Source organism: Somniosus microcephalus, chromosome 33 (genome assembly GCF_052327205.1).
Source record: "Somniosus microcephalus isolate GS21.2 chromosome 33, FLI_Smic_1.0, whole genome shotgun sequence".
Lineage (NCBI taxonomy): Eukaryota > Metazoa > Chordata > Chondrichthyes > Squaliformes > Somniosidae > Somniosus > Somniosus microcephalus.
Window position 1 is genome coordinate 30,040,190 of NC_141019.1, and position 15,560 is coordinate 30,055,749.

Below are 15,560 nucleotides of genomic sequence, written 5' to 3' on the forward strand. Positions count from 1 at the left end.
ATTCCAAGCGGGGTAGGACTAGGAGGTCAGCAACCACGTGTCAAACAAGAATCAAAAATACGATTTTCCTGTGCATACGCTATAGGCAACAACAGACATCAGACAGTCTGCAGGCTTTAGCCATAGCTTTCACGTTTCTACTTCATGTCAAGACATGTCCAAATTACACAACTCAATGATTTAACTTTACTGAACTAGAAACAGATGAAAAAAAGTTAGATTCTGCTGTAACTTCTATAAATACAATAAATCTTCAAATAAAATACTCCCTCCCCATGTACAATACACAGCCCTCTCCCCACTTTGTGGTCCAAATTTTAGGGAAAATAATAGCACTTTAGATATATTTTAGTATGTGTGTGCAATATGCATTCACTACTTTGGAATTTGAGGTGGGAAAGTGGGTATTCCACTCAAAGATTTACAGTAAAAGATGGAATGTGTCTCACCGTAAGTGAGATTATCCTTTTCTTCTTCCTGGATGGCACCTTTCACTCTCTCTCGCTTCTTGTGCTTTGATCCATGGGTCCTGTGGTGTCGGTGGCTCTGTCTACCCAGAGGCATACGCACACCAACATACAAGGTCCTATGTCCTATAAACACAAGGGAAAAAATATACACATTATACAAAGCACTCAATTCTAAATACAGTTGGAGATTTTCAGTAATCGCAATGCAAATTAGGCTGTAGTTAAACTGCATCAACTAGCGGTGGTGTGTGGCCGGTAGATCCCAAGTGTAGTGCAAACTGCAATTGTCGTCCCAAATCCCTTCATCGCACTATATCTCTCCCGCTCCACTTCCTTAAAACCTTCCTTTGACAATGCCTTTGGCTATCTCTCCTAACATCACTCCTGCTCAGGTCTGACCCCATTTCCATCCATGAATACGTACCAACAAGTGGCCATCGACTAACGAGGGCCACTACTAGCCACACTCCAGTTTCCACTATCCATAGGATTATGATTTCAGATAACCGCCATTATGAAAAACCAACATGAAAACCTCCTGCAGTCCTTCCTGAACCATCATCATGGCCCAGTTGGGCTCAGCAACAAAATGGAACGTGTAGGGTCCCATCGACAATCAGCACTGGCCATCAAATAAATGAAAGGCAAAAAATAGATGTTGCATGCTCCATGAATGGTGCTGAAATAACTAAGGATGAAGCTGAAAGCATTTTAGGAGTCTTAATAATCTCGATGCTCAACATGTCCAGCCAATGCAGAGCAGCAATCAACAAAGCCAATAGATGTTGAACTACATAGCCAAAACAGTAAAATACAGGTCAAAGGAGGTAATGATCAAACTTTAGTGCGCTCTGGTTAGACCACACCTCGAGTAGTGCATCCAGTTCTGGTCGCCAAGAAAGAGAGAGAGACATTCAAACATTGGAGACAGTCCTGAGAAAATCCACAAAGCTTATCCACAGTGTTAGGCGTCTGAGGTATGAGGAAACACTGGGAGAAACTTGGGCTTTACAGACGAGAAAGGAGGTGACCGAGGGGTTACCTTAGAGGTATTCAAGATTGTTAAGGGTATAGAAAATGTTAACCTGGAATGATTACTTTAAATTAAACTGTGGGAGTAGAACAAGGGTCCAAACTGGTAAGAGATAATTTTAGGACCGATAGCAGTAATTTCTTCTTCACACACAGAGTGATCAAGATGTGGAATAAACTTCCAGATAGTGTTGAAAGACAAAAAACCTTGTAATCATTTAAAAAACAATTGGATGCTCCAATGGGGGAAAGGAGGTTAGGATCTCTATGGATGGGTGAATTAAAATGGGTTGAACGATCTTCCTCATCTATACCTTGTGAACAGGTTTATCCAGTAAAGGGAGGGAGTCTGCCAAATTCCTTGCTACATTTGATAAATTAACACTTAACTGTACTCTGCCATTGGATGGAGATACTAATTAAATTGAAGGAAACTATGCAGCATTAAGTTAAGTCGAGACACACTTTCATGTATGTGTGGCACTGAGCAACACTTGCTCTTTAAACACAAGCAAGGGTAAATATTTTCTCTAGATTTTATGCATCATGACTGATAGACGGAGCAGCAGCAATCTTCCCTTACTTGGGAACAAACACAAAGATACTTAATTAATATATATTCCCATTCAGCTTAATTTGCCTACTCAACATACAAACCCTGTGATTTGTTCCACAGTCAAACGATTCGCTGCTATTTTTATGAGGTTGATGGGCTCTGAAGACTCTTAAAACATTACACAAGGCAGGACTTTCCATCAAACCTGTCAGTGCTGAACACAGACTGCAAAACATATAATTAAGACTAGGCTATAACGAGTCCACACCAAGCGGCTTTTGATTTCACACTGTTAAAGTAGTCTCCACAATGGAGTACAATCAGTATAATTGTGAGAAATGACAGAACTATTGGAGATAAACTTACTCCATCATGGAAGAGCTTTATATAGAAAAACAGAATCTGTGCTGGGGAAATGACAGAGCTGGTTGGTGTGCTGATGTACTAGGCCCTGGAATGTTAAGATGCGGATTTACACATCCCCCATTCTAGTACACAATAATAAACCAGTCATATGACTGGCTTTGTATCAATGTGCATCTGAAACTATAAAATAAGTTTACAGTAAAAAAAACTTGCTAAAGCAATCCAGACTAATTCCACTGCCCTGCTCTCCCCATAGCCCTGTATCTTACTCTGCTTCAAATATCTATCCAATTTTCCCTTAAGTGCAATGGTCTCCACCTTAACCCCTCTTGTAGCAAAGCATTCTATTCTCCAGCCACCCTGTGTGTGAAGAAAATTCTCTTAACCTCTCTCCTCACCTGACAATTTCAAATTGATGACCCTTTGTCCCCGACTCCACAACCAGAAGAAATAGTTCTTCCTTATTCAAAACCCTTCATTTTAAAAACCACTATTAAATCTCCTATTCACCTTCTCAATTCCAACAGAAATAGTCCTAGTATCTCAAGTCTCCTCATACCTATACATTTCCCATTCCTGGGGTCATCCTGGTGAATCTACGCTGAACACACTCCCATGGCTTTAATGTCCTTTCTATAATGGGGTGCCCAAAACTGCACACAGTACTCTAACTGCGGCCTAAATTATGTTTGTGTAAATTTATTACTTCACTTATACTCTAAACCCAAAATGCTGTTGACCTTATGGCTTTATCTACCTGCACACTCACTTTCAGGAGATTAGGTATTTGAATCCCTAGATCTCTCTGTTCATCCACACTCCAGTGTCTTTCTATTGCTTTTCCTGCCAAAGTATATTAAATCTGTAATAACAGAAAATGTTGGAAACACTCAGGTGGTCAGGCAGCAGAGGAGAGAGAAACAGTTAATGTTTCGGGTGGAGGACCCTTCGTCAGAACTGGCCAGTTGGTATATCTGTTATTTCAGATTTCCAGCATCCGCAGTATTTTGCTATTGTATATTAAAATCGGTCACCTGCCTGGCCATTCCACTCACCTGTTTATGTTTCCCTAAAGTCTTTTACAGTCCTCCCCCACTGTTTGCCAAACCATCTACTTTTGCATTGGCAGGAAATTGCAAGATTCCCTATATACACACACACAAAGTCCAAATCATCTATCGACACAGAACAGAAGTGGATCCAACACAGATCCCTGGGGCGCACCACTTCCAACCCTTCTCCAAGCCGAGCAACACCCATTTACTGTAACTCTTGCTTCTTATATCCATCAGCCAACTTTCTATCCATACTGCTACATTTCCTCTTCTATCATAGGCCTGAATTTCTCCAACAAATTTCCTGTGCGACACCTTAGAAAACACCACAGCTACTGTATTCCCATTATGTATCCAATCGGTCAGTTGCATTAACGCGGAGCTGACAGTATAGCTCAGTCAGCAGTCAGACACCGACCACGCTGAAGTCCGAGACCATCTTCTGCAGGTAGTTTCACACCGCTTGAACTTCAGAGAAGCTGCGGTATAACTGCAATCCAATGTAAAGACAAGTTTGAAAAATTTCCAGGCAGAGCAAAGTTAAATGTTAACCTTGAAGATGTGGAGACTGTGCTGTCCTAAGATTGAAGCAATGTTGTGAAGCTCAGTTACCTCTTGGTTCAAGTGACATGGGAGTTGGCAGTGTAACTCTGGTCTGGCAACCCAACACACAGCAGACCCCACATCTATATAGGGCTGAGATCTGTGCCTATAAACTGTGGGGTGGTTTAAAACAAAGTCATCCTAGGCTGTTCTCATACAGCTCACTTAATGACGAAATGTGTGGCAAGAGACGACGAAAAAAAGAAGAGACAGGTGGAGAAAAATATAAAAGGGAGTGTCACAAATAACTGCACTGGACTACTAGATATAGGCCTGGAAATTAGTCTTGGGCGGTGGTGTTAAACCAGTGGTATCGGATCGGCCGTCCATTATACACCGCGCCCGATATTCAATTGCATGGTGTATAACGGCCGGCCCGATACCATACCGCCCGAGACAAATTTCTAGCCCAAAGAATTTAAAGTAGAAACATTAAAGATATTTATACAGATTCAAGAAAAGTACACTGCCCATTCTGATTATTTAAATGAGTCAGTGATGGGGAGGGTTATACACAAGAATCTGTATAAATCTCCAAGATGACATTATAGACTACTCAACATGAAACAGAAATGCAATGTAAAAAGGAGTTACTAATACAAATGAAAGGACTGACTATGATCAGGGCTTAATAAATCTTTACATCTGTGCCACTTCAACCAGCTTTCTCAACCACCTACCTTATTCTTTGTGTGTGTGTGTGTAGTGCTCAATCTGATTGCCTTTGACAATGTATTAATCTGGTGATGTAGCACTTGGTTGGTAGTGGTGTTTTGGACATCTTGCCCATGAATAATTCAGAGATAGTTTTAATCTTCTGAAACAGATGTGCTGCATCTAATCGGATAAGCAACTTAACACACAATTCCAAAAGAAGAGCAATCGGTCTTTTAGCTGTAATTGATACTGGAGCCCAGCTTGTTCACACCTGCACACTGGTGCTTTCCGGCCATTATCAGTGCTGCACAGTTAGGTCGTCTGGTGGAACAGTTGTGTAGTCTTCAGAAAAAAAGTAAATCAGAAAAATAGCAGTTGCCCTAAACTCACCAACATGCCCACAGCACATACACTGAAGTGTCAGTTGGTTCTGAAAATCCAAACAGCTTAGGAGGCAGATTGAAGCAGCTATTAAGCAATACAGAAGTAGTTACTGTGTGGGTCCTATAGTGCCTTATGTATATAGACCCAGCATCCGCCTCTTCCACTCCATCCGATTGTTGGCGAGCTGCTGAGCCACTTTCATGGTGGCAGCAGCTTCTAGGAGGTCTGGCTCAAGTGATTTGGCAGGTTGGTGTTCTGCACTTCATTTTCCCCATTCAGCTGCTATTTCAGTGCTCGGTATTCTGGAGTCCCGAATTCTGACATGGCCTAGCCAACTGAGGCACTGTGGTAAAACCACCAATGAACTCCTGTACAAATGAAGAACTGTCTTTAAAGCAATGTTACAGCACCTATGTCCGTTTGCCGAGTGTAAACAAGCTTTCTGTAAAAACCCTGAAACAACGCGATGGCGTCATCACATTGGTCACGTGGTGCCCCGAGTGGCAGGAAACGTGATGACGTCAGAGGTGGGAGGTTCTGAGTTCAGACCTCGTGGAACAAGCTACTGTATAGACCTGTTTGCTGTTGCTCCTGCATGTTTTTGTTTTGTTCACCAGTTTAATTAAATTCAGTTAATTTACTGAACTGACTCGACCTCCGTGATTTAGATAGGAATCCGTTGATTCCTACATTGGTGACCCCGAAGCTTCGCGGATGATTTTCATGGAGGCAAGCTCGAGAACAAGATGGATGTAAATGCAGCGACTTTGAAGCTCCCTCAATTTTGGGAACAGGCAGCCTCCTGGTTCGTTCAAGCGGAGGCTCAGTTCCAACTGCGAAACATAGTGCTGGATCGGACCCGTCACCTTTATGTGGTCTCCGCACTGGACAGCTCGACGGCTTCCCGCATTATCAGCCTGCTGGAGACCCCGCCCGTGGAGAACAAGTACGAAATGCTCAAGGCGCGCCTCATGCAAGTATTCGGTCTCACAAAGGCGGAGCGCGCGCATGACGCTTGCTCGCACTCCCCGGGTTGGGCGATGCCAAGCCTTCCGAGTTGATGAGCCACATGCTCACCCTCCTCGGGTCTGAGCCGCAGTGTTTTATATTTCGTGAACTGTTCCCGAGCCAGCTCCCTGAGCAGGTACAAGCAGCCCTGGCCAGGTCGATGGCTACGGACGGTGTGGCGCTCGCGGCCGAAGCAGACACCATTTACGCGGTGATGCAACAGTATTGCGCCACCTCGCCGCGCCCCGCCTCAAAGAACCCCGCCTCGGCACCTCCACAGACCGGCCTTTGCTACTACCACGCCCGTTTCGGTCAGAAAGCCAGATGCTGCCGACCCCCATGTAAATTCGTGCCGCCGGCACTGAGAAAGCAGCAACACCGATTGCGCGACCGGAAGGGAAACCCCCGAGGTCGGTTTCGCCTCCACAATGACAGTTGGTGATTCCGGGAAATTGTTGTACATCACCGATTCCATTTCGGGCTGGCGTTTCTTATGCGACACGGGCGCTCAGTGCAGCATCCTCCCCGCTTCGGTTCTCAACGTCCGATCTGGGCGACACGGTCCTCCACTACAGGCCGCCAATGGCAGCGCCATCCGTACGTATGGGAAGCGGCGCATCCGATTGTGTCTTGGCGGCCAACTCTGCCACTGGGAGTTTATCACCGCCACGATACCACTGGCAATCCGCGGTGCCGATTTTTTCTGCACGCATGACCTACTGGTCGACGTACGTAATCGCCGCCTGATCCATGCCGCCTCACGAGCCCCCATCCCGTTGTTTTCGGGGCTCCGGCGCGACCCACGCGGTTGCCCGCACCGAGTCGCCGCGTGACGAGTTCGCCCGCCTGCTCAAGGAATTTCCGGAGCTCACTCAACCCACTTTCTCTGCGATGACCGCCAAACAGTGTGTTGAACACCACATCGCGACGACCAGCCCCCCGGTTTACGCCCAGGCTCGGCGATTAGAGGCCAGTAAACTCGTGGCCGCGAAGGCGGAATTTGCCACGATGGAGCGGTTGGGCATCGTTCGCCAATCTGATCGTCCCTGGTCGTCTCCGCTACACATCGTGCCAAAGCCCGGCGGTGGGTGGCGGCCCGGTGGTGATTATCGGCGCCTCAACGAGGTCACAACTCCAGACCGGTACCAGATATTCAAGATTTTTCCGCCCATTTGGCCGGCACGCCGTGGTTCTCCAATATCGACCTCGTCCGCGGATACCACCAGGTGCCCGTCCACCCTCAGGACGTCCAGAAAACGGCGGTCATTACCCCATTTGGCCTTTGAATTTTTACGGATGCCTTTCGGGCTTAAAAATGCGGCGCAGGCGTTCCAACGCCTCATGGATTCGGTGCTCCGGGATCTCAAATTCCTTTTCGTATACCTCGATGACATCCTCGTCGCCAGCGCGTCAAAGGAAGAACACCTATGTCACCTGCGTGTCCTTTTCCGCCGTTTCCAGGAGCATGGCCTTATAGTTAACCCAAACAAGTGCCAATCTGGACTGAGGCAGATCGATTTTCTGGGCCACCGCATCACCGCAGAAGGGGCACTACCACTCAGGGCAAAAGTGGCAGCCGTCGCTGCGTTCCCACGGCCGCAATCCATCAAGGCGTTCCAAGAATTCCTCGGCATGGTAAACTTTTACCATCGCTTTGTCCCCCGGGCCGCCCAGCTCATACAGCCGCTCTACGAGGCAGAGGAAAACCGGGGAAAGAACCGGTGATCTGGTCGTCGGTCATGGACCGCGCATTTGGGGACACGAAGGAGGCCCTCGCCAATGCGAGGATGTTAGCGCACCCGCTGCCACCATCGCGCTCACGACAGATGCGTCGGACTACGCCGTTGGCGCCGTGCAAGAGCAATGGGTCGATGGGGCATGGCAACCGCTGGCGTTTTTTAGCCGCCAGTTACGTAGTAACGAACGTAGCTATAGCACATTTGAGCAAGAGCTGTTGGCGTTGTTCCTGGCCATCCGCCACTTCGTTTTTTATTGGAAGGACGCCAATTCATCGCTTTCGTGGATCACAAGCCCCTAACGTTTGCCATGGCCAAGACGACGGAGACGTGGTCGGCCCGACAGCAACGGCAACTCACTTTCATCTCCGAGTTTACCACCGACATCCGTCATGCGGCCGGCAAGGACAACGTGGTTGCCGACTGCCTTTCGCGTGCGGCCGTCCAACTGGGTCTCGACTATTCACTAATGGCGGTCGACCAAGCGGCTGACCCGGAGACGCACGCTTTCCGTTCCGATTCGTCCAGCCTGCGGCCAGTGGACGTACTTTTCCACTCAGACGGCACATCCTTGCTCTGCGATGTCTCCCTGGGAGACCCACGCCCGATCGTTCCGTCATCCTGGCGCAGGAAAGTCTTCGATATCATGCACAACCTCGCCCACCCGGGTGTGCGGGCTTCACAGAAGTTGTTAGCATCCAAGTTTGTCTGGAGGGGAATGCGAAAAGATGTGAGTGACTGGGCCAACACCTGTCGTGTGCCAGAGAGCGAAGGTGCAGTGCCACATTAAAGCTCCTGTCGCCGTTTGAGGTACCGGAGCGGCGATTCGATCATGTTCATAGCGACCTCGTGGGCCCACTACCACCGTCACAAGGGTTCACGCATCTGCTGACGATCGTCGACCATACCACCAGATGGCCAGAGGCCATTCCATTGACGTCCACCACCTCCGCGGACGTTGCCCGGGCTTTTCTTTTGTCCTGGGTTGCCCGTTTCGGCGCGCCGTCGGACATTTCATTGGACCGCGGGCCGCAGTTCTCCTCTGCTTTGTGGAACGCCGTGGCTTCAGAATTGGGCGCCAAGCTCCATCGCACCACGGCTTACCACCCGCAGGCCAATGGGTTATGCGAACGCTTCCATCGTTCTCTGAAGGCATCGCTGCGGGCTACCCTCCAAGGGACCGCGTGGATGGATAAGTTGCCATGGGTAATGCTCGGGTTGCGCACGGCCCCAAGAGGACCTGCAGGCATCGGCCGCCGAACTGGTCTACGGCCAGCCGCTCAGGGTTCCCGGCGAGTTTCTCCAGTCGCCGACGCGTCAGTGGTCCGCCACTGAACTGGAGGCTCACCAAGCCGCGGCGCACGCTTTCCGGCCCATTCCGACTTCATAGCATGGACTGCCTGCGTCACATGTTCCGCCAACGCTCATGAGGGCTAAATTCATTTTTGTACGGCACGATGCCCACTGTAGTCCCCTCATGCCTCCATACACGGGCCCCTTCCGGGTACTGAAGGCAGGCGCCAAGAGTTTTCTGGTAGACGTCGGCGGGACGCCCGACTACATTTCCGTGGACCGCCTCAAGGCTGCACACCTGGACCTCGGCCAGCCAGTCGAAACAGCGCAGCCGCCGCATCGTTGGCGACCACCCGCAGCCGCTACGCCTGGCCCATCGGCCCAGCTCCTCTCCTGCACCATCCATTCCTCTCCAGGAATATCGGAGTTGCTCCGACAGGATTGTCCGACCTCCTCTGCGATTGACTGATGATTAAAAACACTTCTGGGGGGTGGGGTGGCGCATGTGGTAAAACCACCAATGAACTCCTGTACAAATGAATAACTGTCTTTAAAGCAATGTTACAGCACCTATGTCCGTTTGCTGAGTGTAAACAAGCTTTCTGTAAAAACCCTGAAACAACACGATGACGTCATCACGTTGGTCACGTGGTGCCCCGAGTGGCGGGAAACGTGATGACGTCATAGGTGGGAGGTTCTGAGTTCAGACCTCGTGGAACAAGCTACTGCACAGACCTGTGTGCTGTTGCTCCTGCATGTTTTTGTTTTGTTCACCAGTTTAATTAAATTCGGTTAATTTACTGAACTGACTCGACCTCAGGTGATTTAGATAGGAATCCGTTGATTCCTACAGCACTTCTGTTTTGTAAATTGACTTACTGACAGCTGCTCGGTTCTTTCTCCGACAAACTTGTTCCAGTTGATCCAGACTAACTTGAAGATATCTGATGTTGAAAGCGATAACTTCCTTCGACTTGGTCACTGACCAGGTTACAGTGCCATACAGTAGGATGAATAAGAAATTGCTATTGTATAGTCTTATCTTTGTTTTCAATACTACTTTCTCCAGATGTTAACTACTAGTGAAAGCACAAACTGCTTTGCCAACTCTAGCTGATAACTCAAAGTACCTTTCCTGGGACTTAGTCAAGTTACCCTACTCCAGTTTCTTCCTTTTTACATTAGCTCTGTGATGAGACCTTTCAACAATGATTTTTTCACAGCAAAGATCATCCATCTGAGGCTTATTACAATTAAAATTCACAAAACATGCATCTTATTCCAGTCTCCTAACAAAACACAGTAGTCATACATGTTGCTACATCCTAGCAATGCCTACAGCAAGTAAACATACAATACCTCAGGCTGCTTGCTGATGTACCAGGGATGTGAAAGTGTCGGTCAAATCCCCCCACTAATTTCCTTACCCCGATTCTCTGCCTTCTAAAGGTGCAGCAAGTGCAGACTGCATCCACAGTGGGTACCAGAATTAATCCACCTGAAAATGCCAACCTGATGGTCTTGCAAAGGATGTTGAATAAAATGCATTGTTTGGATGCTGCACAGTTGCATTTGTTACAAATTTGATGGTGCACAAATGCAAGCAAAACATTACATTTAACACTGCTGAGTATTTCCAGCATTTTCTCTTTTTATTACAATTAAGATAGCTACACCTGGAAGGTCAGCAGAGGTCCTCACGATTTTCTTCTGTAATTTCAGCAGAAGATCTGTGGGACCCCCAGAGAAATTGTGCAATCGTTCTAAAACGGCTGTTTACGCTGTTGCTCCAAGGTTATGGCAGGAGATCGGGAAAACCCCATGGAAATTCTCCTCCCTTATCTTCATCCCTGAACCAGATTTCATGATTAATAAGTTACAGTTTTATAAGGTAGAACATCCAGCCAGCCCTACCGAGATCTGTGCTGTCTTATGTCTATTTAAGGAGAGTGACAAGTACAATAGTTAATCAACAATGCCTGTTTCCTTTGTAACATGCTGCATGGGTGAGAACATGCAGTCAGAGTTCTCTTAGCCTGTACCAAGGGAGTAACAGGACCACTCCTTTGTTTGTTTAAAAAAAAAATCTAAAATCATTTTAAAAAATCAAATTAATTTGCTAATTTTTAGCTCAGCATCACAATGTCAGCAATCCAACCATGATTAAACCATGCACCTTCAACTTAAACCTTTCAAAACATATTACAAGACAGTAATCAAGATAATAAATGGTATAGAAAAGGAAGTCCACAACACTACTTCAAACTAATCTGGCAATTAGGACAAAGGGCATGGGTTCAAACTGGGGAAAGAAAGAATTAATTTGCATTTATGTAGCACCCTTCACATCCTCAGAACATCCCAAAGTTCTAACTGACTTCGTCCATGTTTCTTTGAGACCATTCAAAGCTTAGGTTTCATCTCCCCAACTTTGCTACAATGCACAAGCATAATCAGGAAATAGATTGCATTCAATTACTGGGAATATCCAAATATAGTATACCAATTACTACGTCACATGATATTACAGGTAGACTATCCTTTATCCGCACTGCCGAAAACCGAAAACCTCTAAAAACCGAAAGTTTTTTCGTGGAGCGCAAGTCGTGCGCACGACATGACCAGAGTGGCGCCAAACATGACAGGAGTGGTCCGGGAGCTCTGCCTTTCCCTGTGAGCAGGGCAGAGGGTCACAGAGTTCCTTCCTGGGTAGGAGATTGCAGGCCGAGCCAGGCAGTGTGAAGGAGGTACCGGGAGAGTGAACCCAACAATACAGCGGCCCGACCGATAGCTGCAGCGGCCCATCCGATAGTCTTTTCTTCCGCCCCCCCAACCTGATTTGCGGGCCAGCTTAGTGTAGGAGTCAGCCGATATCCGGCTTTCCCACAACTGGTGGCGACAGTCGCGCCCCAGACCCCCGCTAAGTCAAGGGATTCAGATACGGAGCAGGGGGAGCCGGAAACCTCGATCTAACGGCAGAAATCAGCAGCCATTTTGTTTGTTTTTATTTATTTTATTTTTTTAAATGCTAGGGGAAGAAAAAAAACCTGTCAGGCTGTGGAAAGAGTCTCTGTAGCTTAGCAACAGCTTCAGAGACGCTTCCAAGGCAGGGCCCCGAGTGTTTACAAGCTGTTGCTAAGCAACAGTGTTTGCTGTCAAAACCTTCTGAAATCTGAAAAATTCCGAAAACCGAAAACATAGCTGGTCCCAAGGTTTTCGGATAAAGGATAGTCTACCTGCATTACGTTCTTGCCCCAGTGCAACAGTTAATAATTTTGATGCATTACATGATATGCAGACAAGACAATGGAGTTGGTACATCTCAATCCCACCAAAACAGTTAGATCCAAATGACTACCTCTTCATAAATCAGTATCGATAGGTTTACAGCATCTTTCTACTGAGTGATCATTGAATACTTAGCATAGACTCTTCACTCTTCAGGGTGGAACGTGATCATGTAAATTAATCCAACAGTCTGCAGGGACCCTTTCCTTATCCCAGTTACTAAGTGCACTGACTTTTACCCAATGTTAATCTCTTCCACTATTAATAAACGCACATTCCATTATGTTAAATCTTACCCGATTCAGTGTAGTAGAAATGTGTCAAACTGCCAACTACTTATTCCTGCTCACCTGTCCCTGTTAAGCATGAATTGTTCCTCAGCAGAGGAAGAGCTGCTTCCCTCGGTGGCTCAGTGAGTAACTGAGCCGTACAGACCAATTCCTGGTCATGTCCCTAGTTAGCGGATCTTAACTGGGTTGGGGTGCAACAGTTGGCCTCAGTGACGATAGGATCAGGTTCAGCAATGATGCTTGCTGTGGTCAAATGGCCTGAAGAGACACTCAGCAAAAGCTCATGTATGAACAAGAGCCACGAGCAAGGAAAATACAGAGAAAGGGGTGGAGGAGGAAAAACTTCCTGCCAAAAAACAGAACCACTGCCTGGAAAATGTGTGCTATTGTAGGTCACTTGGAGAAGTCAAAACTGGCAGCCTGCTAACTCCTCTTGAAATTGATTTCTCATTTGATCACAGAGAACTGACAGCAATCACAGAGAAATTTCCACACTAGCCCATCTAGACCCATCAGTGGAAAAAGCTAAACTATGCCAAGAGGGCAAAAGCTAGACAAAAAGTCAGTTTATAGTCAGATATAATGTAGATTATCCATTACGATTTGATACTGTTCCAGCAGGTGTTCAGTAAATGCTAGAATTGTCATTTTATGTTCCAACAGAAATAATGTTATAATGGTACCATCTTCAAATCTGTTGTGACTGTTCCATTGATCCTTTTGTGGAGAACCGACTGTTCCTAAAAGGGAACATTCTGATTTGTTGAATATTTTTAGATTGGCAAAAATTAAAAGTTGACTGGAGCCTCAAGATGTCCCAAAGCGTTTTACATAATCTCCGATTAAAAAAGGGAAAAAGTGCTAAACATTTATAGAACTCAAGAGGAATGGTCATATTGAATGAATGGTCATGTTAGGTGTTGCAGCCCTTCTAAATTGTTGAAAGGGTCATGCATTGTAGAAAGCTCGTTTAAAGAGGCACTGGCCTTATGAAAAGGTGGTTAGCAAACTAGATTGTGTGCGCGCTTGGGGAAAGATGCAGGTGCATCATTCTCTCCTCTCCCAATAACGTCACCTTACAAGTTGCACAATAACGTCTTTTAATGGGATGCAGGTCATCTGGTCAAGTGTTTGCAGACAAATGAGAAAAGCTTCGACTAGTACATATTTTAAAATGAAGACTGTGCCCCTTTAAAGCATTCATTCTGTGCTTTCAGAAATGGAAGGTCGTTTGAAATGTTCTGGACAATAGCAACACCTTAATATCTTGCAATGATCCTTTAGCACTGTCACAAGTACATTCCATCACATTTGTTTTTGTATATAGAGTTCAAAAGGAAATATAATCAGCAGCCATTATCAAAGGGACTAGTCTGAAGCTGGCCTACAGGCACAAGGTCCCCAGAGACAGGTTTGATTCCCATTCACAATGACAGCCCCAGGATTGGAGTACAATGCCTTCACTGCATCCAAGTACACTAGTTCTATGAAAAAATGCAAGACAGAGAGCTAACCAAAAGCACAACGGGATTCCCAGTTTCTACTATATTAAATTTGCTATGTATGGCGTGCAATCCTTATTAGGCATCACTAGTCGGTCGCACCTCTAAATGGTGTCACAATAGGATTTTCCCCATTATAAAGCTACCTGTCCGCCCTGCAGCTGCACACATCTACCACGAGATGCAGATTCGTAAGCCCCAGAAGCTATAGATCCCCAAACCTATACCTACAGCATCACTAATGCACAGAGAGAAATTTGCCTTGTCCTGACTTTGTGGGCAACACCACAGGAGATCCATTAGTATCAGATACAAAAAGGTGAGCACTGCAGGGATGTAAAATAATCATGGGAGTTAGACATTGTCAAATTGTGGAAGTAAAGTTTATAGCCGGAGGTTGCAATACATTTCTTTGCAATTTTTAGAATATATGACGCACACACACACTTGCTTTCAATTTTGGTGGAGAATGTCCTGAAGAAGTTGACTGGTGATTGAAAACTGACAGTAGCGGGGGTGAGATAACAGCAGACTGAGCTCCATAGCGTGGGAGTAGATTGGCTGTCACTATACTGCAAGGTCTTCACTAAAGTGCTATAATACCACACAGATGAAAGCAAGACAAACCATCCCACATTGCTCATTATGCACATCTAGTCTATGGTGGGACGCTGTTTATTCAATCCTTTTGTTACATTATGGTACTTCAACTAGCCCACAATCTCTTGGCTCCAGAATATTAAGATTCTATGGGGGAGATTCGACAGCTCGTAAAGAGCCTCCGAGGTGCCCAAGATGGGTTGAGCTGAAACACCGGCTTAGCCCACATTTAGCGCAAGCCGCCATCTTGGTAAAGGAGTGGAAGCTTGCGCTAGGAACGGCCGCCCGGAGGATCGTTAAGCAGCTGATTGCCACTTAAATTGCCTGCTCGCGCTCATTAACGAGGCTGCACAGTATTTGTGGCTAGTGCTTGACCCAACACAGTGACCAGCTAACATTGCTGAGGATTTCAAGCGCTACCTAAAAAGGTACATCACATTTTACTGTTCACTTGTTTCGGAGGTTTGAAGAGGACTTTTGAAAACAATGGAGACTTTCTGGGACACTTTGTCAAGACTGCACCAACAATATCGAATTTATTTGGGAAATTCTCAGAACTTCACCTAAAAAGGAGCTACTCTGCATTATAGGAGTCACCAGGAGAAAGGGAGTGTTTGGTCATGGGCATCTTGCTAGGGGTCCCCTTTGGTCTGCAGGAGGAATCAGAGGAGGACAACATGAGAACATAAGAAGTAGGAGCAGGAGTAGGCCATACGGCCA

General features: G+C 46.4%; 1 protein-coding gene across 3 annotated transcripts in view; it reads right to left on the bottom strand.

The window, feature by feature from the left end:
- LOC147097075 (electroneutral sodium bicarbonate exchanger 1-like) overlaps window positions 1-15,560 on the bottom strand; it is a 197,199-nt gene that overhangs the window by 73,456 nt on the left and 108,183 nt on the right. For all 3 annotated transcript variants that reach the window (XM_085972875.1, XM_085972873.1, XM_085972876.1), the window contains exon 3: window positions 450-593. In XM_085972875.1, the coding sequence (XP_085829001.1) occupies window positions 450-593 (144 nt within the window). The remainder of the gene's footprint in view (window positions 1-449; window positions 594-15,560) is intronic.